At 44.7% G+C, this 13945-nt stretch overlaps 1 protein-coding gene across 1 annotated transcript in view; it reads right to left on the bottom strand.

Moving 5' to 3' along the window:
* Positions 1 to 13945, bottom strand: part of ralgapa1 (Ral GTPase activating protein catalytic subunit alpha 1) — a 145974-nt gene that overhangs the window by 36223 nt on the left and 95806 nt on the right. Inside the window, exons 39-40 of the mRNA XM_070443288.1 lie at positions 13619 to 13777; positions 12762 to 12889 (exon numbers count right to left, since the gene is read on the bottom strand). Coding sequence (XP_070299389.1) covers positions 12762 to 12889; positions 13619 to 13777 — 287 coding nt within the window. The remainder of the gene's footprint in view (positions 1 to 12761; positions 12890 to 13618; positions 13778 to 13945) is intronic.

The following is a 13945-nucleotide window of genomic DNA, read 5'->3' as shown; positions in this document are numbered from 1 at the left end:
TGTGTGTGATAAAGCGAGTGAGAGAGGCTGCCCCTACTGCCAGTCTCTTACTGGCTCACATTCACACACCACTGGACTGGCAGGGCCAATGGTGAAATCGCTTAGCAACTCTCCTCTCTCCCCTTCATCCTCCTCCTCAACCAACATTGTTTCTCCGGCTCCACAATCGGCCATTGACAGATGGCTGTGGTGGCTGTCACAGTTACATTTGACTCTGCCTTCCAAACAGCTTGAGAGCAGTCCCTCATCCCCAGCCTCGAGTCAGACAGATCAGATGGGRAAAATAGAGGGAGACGTGTGTGTGTGAGGGGGGTGAGTGAGACCGGAGGTGGTTGAATGTTATCAGGGGGCCTCAGCTCGGATGGACCACATGGTCCAACAGCTGTAGAGGGGGTCCTGTAGAGGGGGTGGATGGTCGAGCCCCTGGCCCCAAGGCCAGAGAGGTCAACCTAGCTTTAATCACCCCCAAACATTCTAACACTAACTAAACAGTGTGGTAACAGCTAACCTGTCCTGTGCTGATCTAGCAAACATCTTTCTCCCAGCCGTGACCGTCACTACACTAAAAACATTTAAATCACACAGCCCCCAAATGCACTGGGAGGCAGTGGGAAGGAGGGCTGAGGATCTAGAGGGTGTGTGTTGTGTGTGACTGCTGCAAAACAGATCCCCAAACTGTCTGGTTGGTGTGAATGCAAGCGCACAACAAGGTTTCTGTTACGAAAATGTGGCGATGGACAATGTGACTGGGAAGATTTTAATTTACCAGCCATTTGAGGGAGTCTACCCACAATGATCAGAATGACAGAAATCACATTTAGATTATGGTTATACATATTATCAGAACATGCAACTCATGCAATGAAGCAGCCAATAAAACATAATAAAATAAAAAAAAAGTGCCAAAATTCAATTAGCAGGAAAACACCATTCTAAACCGCGTACCTGATAGCGGTTCCATATGTGACAGAGATGAAAATCTCTACTAGAAACTTAGAAAGAGGGGGAATCTAACGATCCAACAACTAGAATGGGTTGCGAATATGATTACAATCTGCCTTTGGCTTCTGGACAACGAAAGAAAGTTGATATGAAAACCAATAGAACAGGAGAGAAATGGTATAGCGGTGGGTCCAATAGGGAAGTAAATGAAATCGAGGATAATTAGCCTCTTCAAAAAGAAATGCTGTGTATTGTTTCAAATCACAAGCTCGTAGGCCTAAACTTATTTGGGAATRCCGCAATTTGGGCAGCGTGCGTGGCAATAGGCGTAGCTCATTACTGAGTTGCGGCTGTCAGTGAAAAGCATCTAAAATATGTGTCTTGAGTATAATTTTAAATGTTGAGACAAGAAGGGGAGGGGTGTGTGGTGAAAATGYACTCAAGGCGTCGAAAGCATTCCACAGGGATGCTGGCCCATGTTGACTCCAATGCTTCTCACAGTTGTCAAGTTGGCTGGATGTGCCTTGGGTGGTGGACCATTCTTAACGGGAAACTGTTGACCGTGAAAAACCCAAATGAAACTGTTCCAGTACTTGACAAACCGGTACGCCTGGTACCTACTACCATACTCTGTTCAAAAGCACTTCAATCTTTTGTCTTTCCCATTCACCATATGAATGGCACACATACACAATCCACGTCTCAATTGTCTCATGGCTAAAAATCCTTATTTAACCTGTCTCCTCCCCTTCATCTGCACTGATTGAAGTGGATTTAACATGTGACGTCACTAAGGAATCATAGCTTTCGCCTGGATTCACCGGGTCAGTCTATGTCATGGAAAGAGCAGGCATTTACCGTTCTCAATCTCTGAGGGGAAACGTTGTTTGCAGAGTTGACAACCTGCWACACTTGTAAGAAACAWGTTTTGGTTTAATTCATAACCATCATTTACGAGATTTGTACATTTGTTCATCTTCTTTTGTTTGGAGTGCTCCATGTGAACAATTAGCATGTGTCTGGTTTCTCTGTCCTGCTCGGAAATGTAGAAAATTGTTTAACATCCATTGCGAATGATAATATATTAAAAACTATAGTTCCTCACAGTAAGCTATTTGAAAAATCTCTCCAACAATCTCCCCCTCGTTAATCACCAATCCTCGTCGTGAAAGAGCAATGGGAGTTATAGGCCTACTGCTGCATTGGTCTATAGGCTATGAGTTCAATGCGCTCATTTCTTTAGCCGCCAATGGATCACGGTGCATCAATGTGTCCGTATGGCAGAGGCTGGTGATCTCGCATTAGTTGACTTTTAACTTTGAGATTTTTATCATTTTAATTCACATTTTTTATGATTAACCAGGTGACAATAATTTTAAAAACGAAAACGTTATTATTTAAATGAAACCTTTCTATGAAAATGCGCATATGAAAATCAGAACTGGCACGCAGAACGGTAGAAATGTTACGATAAATTGTAAGCTTCTCGAACTTGAAACTCACGCGCCGCCTATGAAGTCTTTATAAAATAATTGCCTCCACGTTCCCATGGACGGATTTTGCCTTTAGGCTACTTTAGAGTAAGGTAAGACATGAATCATAATATGAAATAAAACATACAGGTTTCAAACTATCAAGTATGTTTTCAAAATGCACACTGCCTCCAGCTCACATTGTAAAGTGGTGGGTGACCCGCTGATAGCCTGTTGCCTGCAGTAGAATGGTGAGAATGGGCGGCGCGCTTCAATTACCAGTTGAGAAATAGAAATAGTAGCTTGACGGTCAAATGTATTTACATTGATTCATTTTGGCCAGCAATAGTTTTATTAATTGGCTTTCATTATTATATATATATATTTTTWAAATCGGCCAAAAGCTGGCAATTGAAGGCTAATTGGAAACTCTGACACACACACTGGTTTGGGAAGTAGCAACGGTGCATTCGGAAAGTATTCAGACCCCTTCACTTTCCCCAAATTTTCTTATGTTACAGCCTTATTCTAAAATGGATTAAATTGTTTTTTCCCCCTCATCAATCTGTGTTTGGACCCCAGGAAGTGTAGCTGTAATGGGGATCCCTAATAAACACAAATACACAATATCCCATAATGACAAAGAAAAAAACTGTTTCTTAGAAATCTTTGCAAATGTATGTGAATATATATATATATATATATATAACAACTGAAATATGACATTTACGTAAGTATTCAGACCCTTCACTCAGTACTTTGTTGAAGCACCTTTGGCAACGACTACAGCCTCGAGTCTTCTTGGGTATGACGCTACAAGCGTGGCACACCTGTATGTGGGGAGCTTCTCCCATTATTCCCTGCAGATCCTCTCAAGCTCTTTCAGGTTGAATGGGGAGRGTCGCTGCACAGCTATTTTCAGGTCTCRGTACTTTGCTCCATTCATCTTTCACCCGAACCGAACTTGTCTCCCAGTCTCTGCCGCTGAAAAACATCCCCACAGCATGATGCTGCCAACACCATGCTTCACTGTAGGGATGGTGCCAGGTTTCCTCCAGATGTGACGATTGGCATTCAGCCAAAATAGTTCAATCTTGGTTTCATCAGACCAGAATATTTTTTTTTTTTGAGGAGTGGCTTCCGAGGCTCTCTCGCTCTCTTTCTTRCTCTCTGGCTGTGTTCGCCCAGCAGCTCCATGATGTGCCATGATTCTTAGCACTGCCTGATGCCAGGTACTGTAGCAGCTTTCTGCCATTTGAGTCCACCATACATTAAGACCAGCAGCAGAAAAAGGGGGCCATTTTCTCCCTTTCAAGCACTGATTTCACAGTCATGGCAAATGAGGGATCAGTGAGTGTAGGAGGCAGATGGACGAGCCCCAGGGCCAAGAGGAGGAACTTAGTGTGGAGAAGAGAGAGAGGTCGGCGGGCACGTGCAGGAGAGAGGTACAAGGTGTCAGTGGACAGAGAGAGTGGTACAGGCTGGATGGGAGACAGACAAGACAGACAAACACAGACAAGACAGACAAACATAGACAAGACAGACAAACACAGACAAGACAGACAAACAAACAGACAGACAGACAGACAGACAGAGACAGACAGACAGACAGAGGGTGGATGGTGGACAGAGAGAGATGTCATGAGCAGATTAGTGGCTGAATTTTTTTCAGTGCATGCATTTACAAAAAGATAGATTTAGAGTTTATTTAGATTTTTTCACAAGGACTTATAAAGGATACTACCCTCCACATCATAACCTTTACTCCAAATCAAAACTCCAAACCTACAACCTGATTTTGGATCAAATTAGATTCTTATTCCCAAGGACTATGCAGCAAATACTCGGGCAAACCAATGACCAGCAAAAGTAGTACAACAGAAACATGAAAACACCATCCAACCTGGAACTGAGTGAGTAAAGTTTAGCCTGAAGTTACTTTTAAAGCCAAGAAGAAAAACAAAAATAGATTATTGTAATTTATTTGATAAGGACTGAATGCTAAGTTAAGGCTACCAAGCTTGCTAGGACAYAACAGATCCGGATGCAACTTCAATTATCACTGAGGTGTGAAGTAAGGGTGTCAAAGCCCTTGAGCCCAACAATGAGAGTTTCARAGCCTCCCCTACCCAAATSCAGAGGRATTTGAGGCCCCCTTCTTCATAGCTTCCRTCTGTGCAGAGGTCATCACAATACAGTAACCCTTGGATGTAAAAAATGAGAAGGCACAGAAAGATTTAAYAWWTAAGSTCCTCATGGACAATCCAGAGAAATGTTTTGCTAATGTCAACCTGAACAAGTCTGGAACAGTACAGGGCAACCCTAAACAGTTTCAGATGGACTTCCACAGAATCAAAGAGGGAGCACAGCAGGACAAGCGCTCTCTTGAGGAAGACTCCCCCACCTCGAGCGAGTCAAACCAGAACTCTTCTTTAAACAACCCCACAGACGAGCAACCCCAAGCGGAAAGTCAACCTCCCAGCACAGAGCACTACCTCACTGAAATGAAGGATGAATTCATCCAGCTGGAGGTAAGGCAGAACAGCAGAGGTGAAGCTGGAACAGCAGGTGAACACACTTCAGTCAGCACAGACCCAGACAACAGTCCAGCACAACAACACCCCCTCAACCAGACCCGGAGGGGGAGAAAGAAATGTCTGCACTTTGGACTGTGGTGAGACAACTTCAATAGGAGAAAGAGCAGGAGTGGCAGAAGGAGACGATGAGAGCACTAGAGGAGAAGGTGAGCGTGCTGGAGGAGAAGGTGAGAAAGATGACGTGTGACAGAGAACAACCKATTAGACATCTGGCCATCCCCGCCGAGAAGCCAGCAGAACAGCCCACCTCAGATCCTGACCAAAGTCTTAACACCACAGCAGGACAGATAAATGAAGAATCCCAAGCCCAGGGGACCCCCCCCCCCTCCCACTGAGAACACACAAGCCACAGATTATACTCCTTATAGTTTACATACACTTAGGTTGGAGACATTAAAACCCGNGTGACGATTGGCATTCAGCCAAAATAGTTCAATCTTGGTTTCATCAGACCAGAGAATATAGTTTTTTTTGAGGAGTGGCTTCCGAGGCTCTCTCGCTCTCTTTCTTCCTCTCTGGCTGTGTTCGCCCAGCAGCTCCATGATGTGCCATGATTCTTAGCACTGCCTGATGCCAGGTACTGTAGCAGCTTTCTGCCATTTGAGTCCACCATACATTAAGACCAGCAGCAGAAAAAGGGGGCKATTTTCTCCCTTTCAAGCACTGATTTCACAGTCATGGCAAATGAGGGATCAGTGAGTGTAGGAGGCAGATGGACGAGCCCCAGGGCCAAGAGGAGGAACTTAGTGTGGAGAAGAGAGAGAGGTCGGCGGGCACGTGCAGGAGAGAGGTACAAGGTGTCAGTGGACAGAGAGAGAGGTCGGCGGGCACGTGCAGGAGAGAGGTACAAGGTGTCAGTGGACAGAGAGAGTGGTACAGGCTGGATGGTGGAGACAGACAGACAGACAGACAGACAGACAGACAGACAGACAGACAGACAGACAGACAGGCAGGCAGGTACAGGTACAGGTACAGGTACAGGGTGGATGGTGGACAGAGAGAGATGTCATGAGCAGATTAGTGGCAGAATTTTTTTCAGTGCATGCTTTTACAAAAAGATAGATTTAGAGTTTATTTAGATTTTTTCACAAGGACTTATAAAGGATACTACCCTCCACAACATAACCTTTACTCCAAATCAAAACTCGAAACCTACAACCTGATTTTGGATCAAATTAGATTCTTATTCCCAAGGACTATACAGCAAATACTCGGGCAAACCAATGACCAGCAAAAGTAGTACAACAGAAACATGAAAACACCATCCAACCTGGAACTGAGTGAGTAACGCTTAGCCTGAAGCTACTTTTAAAGCCAAGAAGAAAAACAAAAATAGATTATTGTAATTTATTTGATAAGGACTGAATGCTAAGTTAAGGCTACCAAGCTTGCTAGGACAGAACAGATCCGGATGCAACTTCAATTATCACTGAGGTGTGAAGTAAGGGTGTCAAAGCCCTTGAGCCCAACAATGAGAGTTTCARAGCCTCCCCTACCCAAATSCAGAGGRATTTGAGGCCCCCTTCTTCATAGCTTCCRTCTGTGCAGAGGTCATCACAATACAGTAACCCTTGGATGTAAAAAATGAGAAGGCACAGAAAGATTTAAYAWWTAAGSTCCTCATGGACAATCCAGAGAAATGTTTTGCTAATGTCAACCTGAACAAGTCTGGAACAGTACAGGGCAACCCTAAACAGTTTCAGATGGACTTCCACAGAATCAAAGAGGGAGCACAGCAGGACAAGCGCTCTCTTGAGGAAGACTCCCCCACCTCGAGCGAGTCAAACCAGAACTCTTCTTTAAACAACCCCACAGACGAGCAACCCCAAGCGGAAAGTCAACCTCCCAGCACAGAGCACTACCTCACTGAAATGAAGGATGAATTCATCCAGCTGGAGGTAAGGCAGAACAGCAGAGGTGAAGCTGGAACAGCAGGTGAACACACTTCAGTCAGCACAGACCCAGACAACAGTCCAGCACAACAACACCCCCTCAACCAGACCCGGAGGGGGAGAAAGAAATGTCTGCACTTTGGACTGTGGTGAGACAACTTCAATAGGAGAAAGAGCAGGAGTGGCAGAAGGAGACGATGAGAGCACTAGAGGAGAAGGTGAGCGTGCTGGAGGAGAAGGTGAGAAAGATGACGTGTGACAGAGAACAACCCATTAGACATCTGGCCATCCCCGCCGAGAAGCCAGCAGAACAGCCCACCTCAGATCCTGACCAAAGTCTTAACACCACAGCAGGACAGATAAATGAAGAATCCCAAGCCCAGGGGACCCCCCCCCCACCCCCACCCACTGAGAACACACAAGCCACAGATTATACTCCTTATAGTTTACATACACTTAGGTTGGAGACATTAAAACCCGTTTTTCAACCACTCCAAACATTTCTTGTTAACAAACTATAGTTTTGGCAAGTCGGTTAGGACATCTACTTCGTGCATGACACAAGTCACTTTTCCAACAATTGTTTACAGACAGATTATTTCACTTATAATTCACTGTATCACAATTCCAGTGGGTCAGAAGTAGAGGTCGACRGATTAATCGGAATGGTGAACGCTGAGCTGTAGTCAATGAACAGTATTCTTASATAAGTGTGCCTCTTGTCCAYGTGGAAAAGGGCAGTGTGGAGTGTGATTGAGATTGCGTCATCTGTGGATCTGTTGGGGCGGTATGCGAACTGGAGTGGGTCTAGGGTTTTGATGTGGGTCATGACCAGCCTTTCAAAGCACTTCATGGCTACCGGCGTGAGTGCTACGGGGCGGTTGTCATTTAGGCAGGTTACCTTTGCTTTCTTGGGCACAGGGACTATGGTGGTCTGCATGAAACATGTAGGTATTACAGACTCGGTCAGGGAGAGGTTGAAAATGTCAGTGAAGACACCTGCCAGTTGATCRGCGCATGCTGTGAGTACACGTCCTGGTAATCCGTCTGGCCCCGCGGCCTTGTGTTTAAAGGTCTTGCTCACATCGGCTACGGAGAGCGTGATCACAGTCGTCCGGAACAGCAGCTGCTCTCATGTATGCTTTAGTGTTGCTTGCCTCGAAGTGAGCATAAAAAAGGCATTTAGCTTGTCTGATAGGCTCGTGGATGGTGGACAAAGAGAGAGAAATCAATACAGGGTGTTCGGTGGACAAAGACAGAGAGAGAGAGGTAGCGATACAGGGTGGAAAGAGAGAGAGGTACAGGGGTGGTGGCAGGTAGGCAATAGGTAGGTAGGCAGGCAGGCAGGCAGGTAGGCAGGCAGCAGGTAAGCAGGCAGTTAGGTAGGCAGGCAGGTAGTTAGGTAGCAGGTAGGTAGTTAGGCAGGCAGCAGGCAGACCTGGAAGAGAGAAAGACCCTAGTGTTCTTCTACTTTATGATCAGGCTCAATTAGCTGCTCCAGGGTTTGGCTCTGTGCGCTCCAGGGGATTGTGAGGGAACTGACCTACGTCACTCCCTCTCCACACGCTCCAGTTTGCTGCTGTAACTGTTGAACTGACTCCAGCAGTTTGACCTGATTTTACAGTTCTCTCTAGGCAAGAACTTCCTCGAAATAAGTCCACTTACAGAGAACAATACATTTAATAAATAGGGGATCTCAATATGTAATTCTATCAATACTTATCGGTAAAACTGTACAATGCTTCCCAAGAACTAAAACAGCAGAACAATAGGAAATAACATCACCTTAGAGAGGAAGAGACGGACATCTGTTTCTTACCAGTGGCATTTCCACTAATAATGCATAACATAAATAATAATCAATAATGCCTGTTTGTTTCACCATTGGTTCTGTGTACAATACGAGCTCGTCCGAGGTGCTACTACAACAGCTACCACTCAAACCAGTCAGCACAACAACTACCCACACCACCACACCAGTAACTACACGACACACACACACACACACCACATCACCACACAACACACGACCACACACACGAGCACATCCACAGGCCACACAACACAACACACAACCACACAACACACACGAAGACAGACTGGCCGCTGGTGCTCCTCTGCATGCGCTAATCAATAGGTAACTAAGGTTACTGACTCAGTGTTTAGTGTTGCTTGGTACTCTGGTGACAGGCTTCTAGTTCATATCTGCTGCAGGCCTGGCTAAGCCCCTGAGATCGAGATAGGATTAGAGAACAGCTTCCTTAAAGAGAAGTTAACTATTTTACAACTTGATGTTAGATGGTCCTCACCCTGAAAAATAGTCTATAGGCAGGGAAAACTATACATGGTAACTTCAGCCTAACTTTAACCATCCGCTAGGCTAAAACATCTATCGAACAGTGAGTAGGGGCATTTAAGAAATGTAACATCAAAACTAATATATGGAGCTGTATTCAGAGATTAACATTTTTATAAACATGCTCTCATGTCCCCCATCACTTCCATAGATTTTAGCTGGCGGGTGGCTTTAAAGTTAGCTTGAAGTTAGGAACCCGTCTCAGTGTCGATAAAAACAGTACTGTGCGAGCCGTATTCATCGACCTTGCCAAGGCTTTCGTACTCTGATCAATCACTGGTCTTCCTACTCAGCGGCAGAATATTCACTCAACAGACCCACTGATTTCTCAAAATTGACTGCCTCGCCTGATTTTCGCCACTACTTCTTCTCAGATAGATGTCAGTGTTGTCAATCGGAGAGGCCTGTTTTCCAGACCTCTGGGCAGTTCTCTATGGGAGGTGCACAGAGGTTCAATCTCAACGGGCCGACTCTTTCAGTCTATAATACATGCAATGACATGTACGCTACTCGCTTGGTGATTCTCTGATCCACCTGCGTACGCAGATCGAAGAAGCCAACTATTCTGTCAATAATATACTATCTGCGCCCACTCTTTGAGACACCGTGTGTGTTAAAAACAGAACCCCAGAACGAGCTCAATGCCAATATCAACACACATCCCCTCCGTTGGTTCTCCAAATGCGACTTCTGTAAATGCAAGCAAAGAACTAAATGCAATGCTCTTCACCGATGCTGCCGCACACCGCCCGCCTTTCCAGCACTCCATACTCTGAAGGGTTACTTGACTATTTAGAAGCGAGCAAATATCCGGTCGGACAAAACTACCATACCTCCCAGGAGTACTGGTTAGACTGTAATATCTCCTTCCAGGACTACACTTAAGCATCTCCCAAATCCAAAATTAAATCTAGAATCGGCTTCCTATTTCGCAACAAAGCATCCTTCACTCATGCTGCCAAACATACCCTCGTAAAACTGACTATCCTACCGATCCTTGACTTCGGCGATGCCATTTACAAAATAGCCTCCAACACTCTATTCAGCAAATTGGATGCAGTCTAACACAGTGCCATCCGTTCTGTCACCAAAGCCCCATATACTACCCACCACTGCGACCTGTATGCTCTCGTTGGCTGGCCCGCGCTTCATATTCGTCGCCATACCCATTGGCTCCAGGTCATCTATAAGTCTTTGCTAGGTAAAGCCCCGCCTTATCTCAGCTCACTGGTCACCATAGCAACACCCACCCCGTAGCACGCGCTCCAGCAGGTATATTTCACTGGTCACCCCCAAAGCCAATTCCTCCTTTGGCCGCCTTTCTTTACAGTTCTCTGCTGCCAATGACTGGAATAAATTGCAAAAATCACTGAAGCTGGAGACTTYTATCTCCCTCACTAACTTTAAGCATCAGCTGTCAGAGCAGCTTACCAWTCATTGCACCTGTACATASCCCATCTGTAAATAGCCCACCCAACAACCTCATCCCTAGTTATTTATTTTTTTGCACTCCAGTATTTTTGCACCCCATTATTTTTGCACCCCAGTATCTCTACTTGAACATTCATCTTCATCACATCTATCACTCCAGTGTTTAATTGCTAAATTGTAATTATTTCGCCACTATGGACTATTTATTGCCTTACCTCACTAATCTTACTACATTTGAACATACTGTATATAGACTTTTCTATTGTGTTATCGACTGTACGTTTGTTTATCTATGTGTAACTCTGTGTGGTTTGTGTCGCACTGCTTTGCTCTATCTTGGCCAGGTTTACCTGGTTAAATAAAGGTTAAATATTTTTTGTTTAGAAAAATCTAAATTTGTAATGCTGTTTAAAGAGAACTGAACCATGAATGACAGTTTCTCCCGTAGACTGTATTCAGGGTGACGAACCATCTAACGTCAAGTTGTAAAATAATGATCCTCTCCTTTAACACGCACSCATGCATGGCTTAAAGCATTTCTATGAATCATTCCTTAAAAAGACTTCAATTAGCTGCCAGCTGGAAGACTAGACAAGACTTCTCTATTTCTGAAGTAAAAGAAAAGAGAAGGAAAAGAAACAAACAAACAAAAGGAGAGGGGGATGGAGACGGAGAGGCAGATAGAGAAAGATGGAGTCTGGAAAGACATCAGTCGATATTGACAGATTACTGTAATTCTGGCTGTCAGGCCCATCGACCGGTGCAACTCACGCCAATCAATAGCTCAGTCCAGTATCGAACCACGCTGTGCTCCACGCTGTGCGCATGCACGCACACACACACGAGATTGGACATGGCAGATGAGAATCGCTTTTCASCCCCCTATATTTTGCTTTGTTTCGAGCATTATTATATATATATTTTTAAACAGGGGTTAGAGGGTTGATAGAGTATTTAAAGGGTAGATAGAGAATTTAGAGGTGGGGATTTGGAGCATGTGAGCTTGAGTGGTCGCCAGAGTCTCACTTTCCAGGAAGATATAAAATAATAATGACTGAAATGYGGAGAAAAGCATAGGTGAAATTACAAATCATTAGGTAGAAGAAAACTGGACTAGAGGGAAAAGTGGTGCTTTTGTACAGATTTGATTTCTACATGGCATAGAAACTGATGGATGGTTTTTCTACTGACTCCAGGCATAAAATACTGAATCATTAACATTCATATTAACATTATGTTAATTTTGTAACATCGTTACAAACGGCATTACTATCATTGGACAATATTGAAACAATTTGGCAAAAATAAAGCTACTTACTCCCCCCCAACATGAGTTTACTATTCAAAATGATCAACATTAGTGCTAGACAGAGTTCAAAAGCCATGCTATTGGCGATGGTGTGAGTCACCCAAGTGGGGCGAGAGATTAATCACTACTGAAGCAAATCGCTRTGAATCACTGTGAGGAGACGATGGGCAATGATCGCCGTTTCTCTGCTGGAGAAAAATGCGGTCACCTCTTTGCACCGAGCAGAATGTGATGCTCTACATGTTGAGAAAATGAGCACGGGACAGGATGAGACATCGATAATCATCGAGCGAGAAGGACGCCGTTCTACCATTATGCCTTGTGAGCCTGTAGTGCAGTGAGGAGCTGGTCTGTGTGGCAATCTATCGCACTCCTCAGAACAGACAGGACAGGAGCAAGTCAACACGACGGGAGCTATAGCCGGATTAATTCTTCATGCCTTCCACAGCAAGGTGACACACACACACACACACACACACACACACACACACACACACACACACACACACACACACACACACACACACACACACACACACACACACACACACTCTTTAATACACTTCTACTGATCTCCCTTGCTAGTGCAAAATAACAATTAACGTGACAGCCATGGCCATAGGTGAGGAGAGGCATAACAGATCAGTTAGCGAGTGTGTTGTGGCTTTATCTACCCCCCTACAGGCAGGGTGCTGGACAGGGCTGTGGTTTGGAGAGTGCTGCCAGGCCATGGCAGGGAGATGGACAGATGGAGAAGGATACAAGTTCTGGTAAAGGGGGATGAGGGATTTAAGAGCCCTGCTGGCGTTGAGAGCCGTGGCCCGGACCATGGTGGGAAGGATCTTCTCATTCACTATGGCTCCATCGAACAGGGGCCCGAAAAACGGTACCTAGAGGGAGAGAGGGGGGTAGAGTGAGGGAGGGAAGGGGGAGAAGAGAAAGAGGGGGGAGGGAGGAGAGAGAAAACAACTCTGTAAGTTACTATTGATTAGATAAAGCCATAACAATAAGAAACTTTATAAAACTATAACAAGTGGTTTTCGTCTATCAGATCCCAGGGAATGCAATGTTCAATGCAACATTAGTTAATTTGATAAAATAACAAAAACATTATTGTTTRAGTGCCATAATTGACTTTCATAAAAGCCAGACCTCTTTTRTGTCCTTATCTGGCCATCTTTCCACATTTCCCCAGACTCTGAAGGGACAGACCCATCTTCTAGCCATATCCATACCYCAATTTAATTCTAAGAATCCTGTTGATCCGATTAGGCCGGACATAACTGAGCAGGAAGRAGGAGTACCACGAGACATTTGTTTTGATTTGGTTTATTTATATATTAAAATATAACACTGCAGCAGGGATAGCTGTGATATTGTCAATRGTAATTTTTCAAAACACAGAAATTTGTCTTTTTAGCTTTTAATAAACTCACAAAAATATCTAGAGGGATTGGAAGCCAGGGTCAGCCACGGTGCGGTGCCCCTATTGCAGTTTAGGAGTTAGGCCTAAMTGCCTTGCTCAAGGCAACAATGGCAGGAAATGGAATCTAGGATACCTTAACGTCAACGTGATGATTAAAACCGATGTAAAACTGTATTTTTTTGTGTGAACCCACCTCTGGCTTCTTGAGGATCTGGATGCTGTACATGTGGTTCTTCATGGGGTAGATGATGATYAGGACGTCTCCAAACTCCGTAGGGATGATGCCTCTCCTGTAGTCCCGCGAGTGCTCAGACCACACAATGTGCACCTCGTCATTCCCAAGATGCCTTAGCTAGAGGGACAGAGGTGAGGGAGGAGAGGAGGTGGGAGGGGAGAGGAGGAAAGAGCGAGAGAGCAAGAGGGTGAGTGTCCCTGTACAGTAGTCAACGTAGATTTTTTATTGTGTTTAAAAATTCAAGTTCATGTRACTCATTCACATGGCAGAGGATGATTAAACATA

The sequence above is a fragment of the Salvelinus sp. IW2-2015 genome, linkage group LG4q.2, assembly GCF_002910315.2.
Source record: "Salvelinus sp. IW2-2015 linkage group LG4q.2, ASM291031v2, whole genome shotgun sequence".
Classification (NCBI taxonomy): domain Eukaryota; kingdom Metazoa; phylum Chordata; class Actinopteri; order Salmoniformes; family Salmonidae; genus Salvelinus; species Salvelinus sp. IW2-2015.
This window is presented reverse-complemented; position numbering and strand designations above follow the sequence as displayed.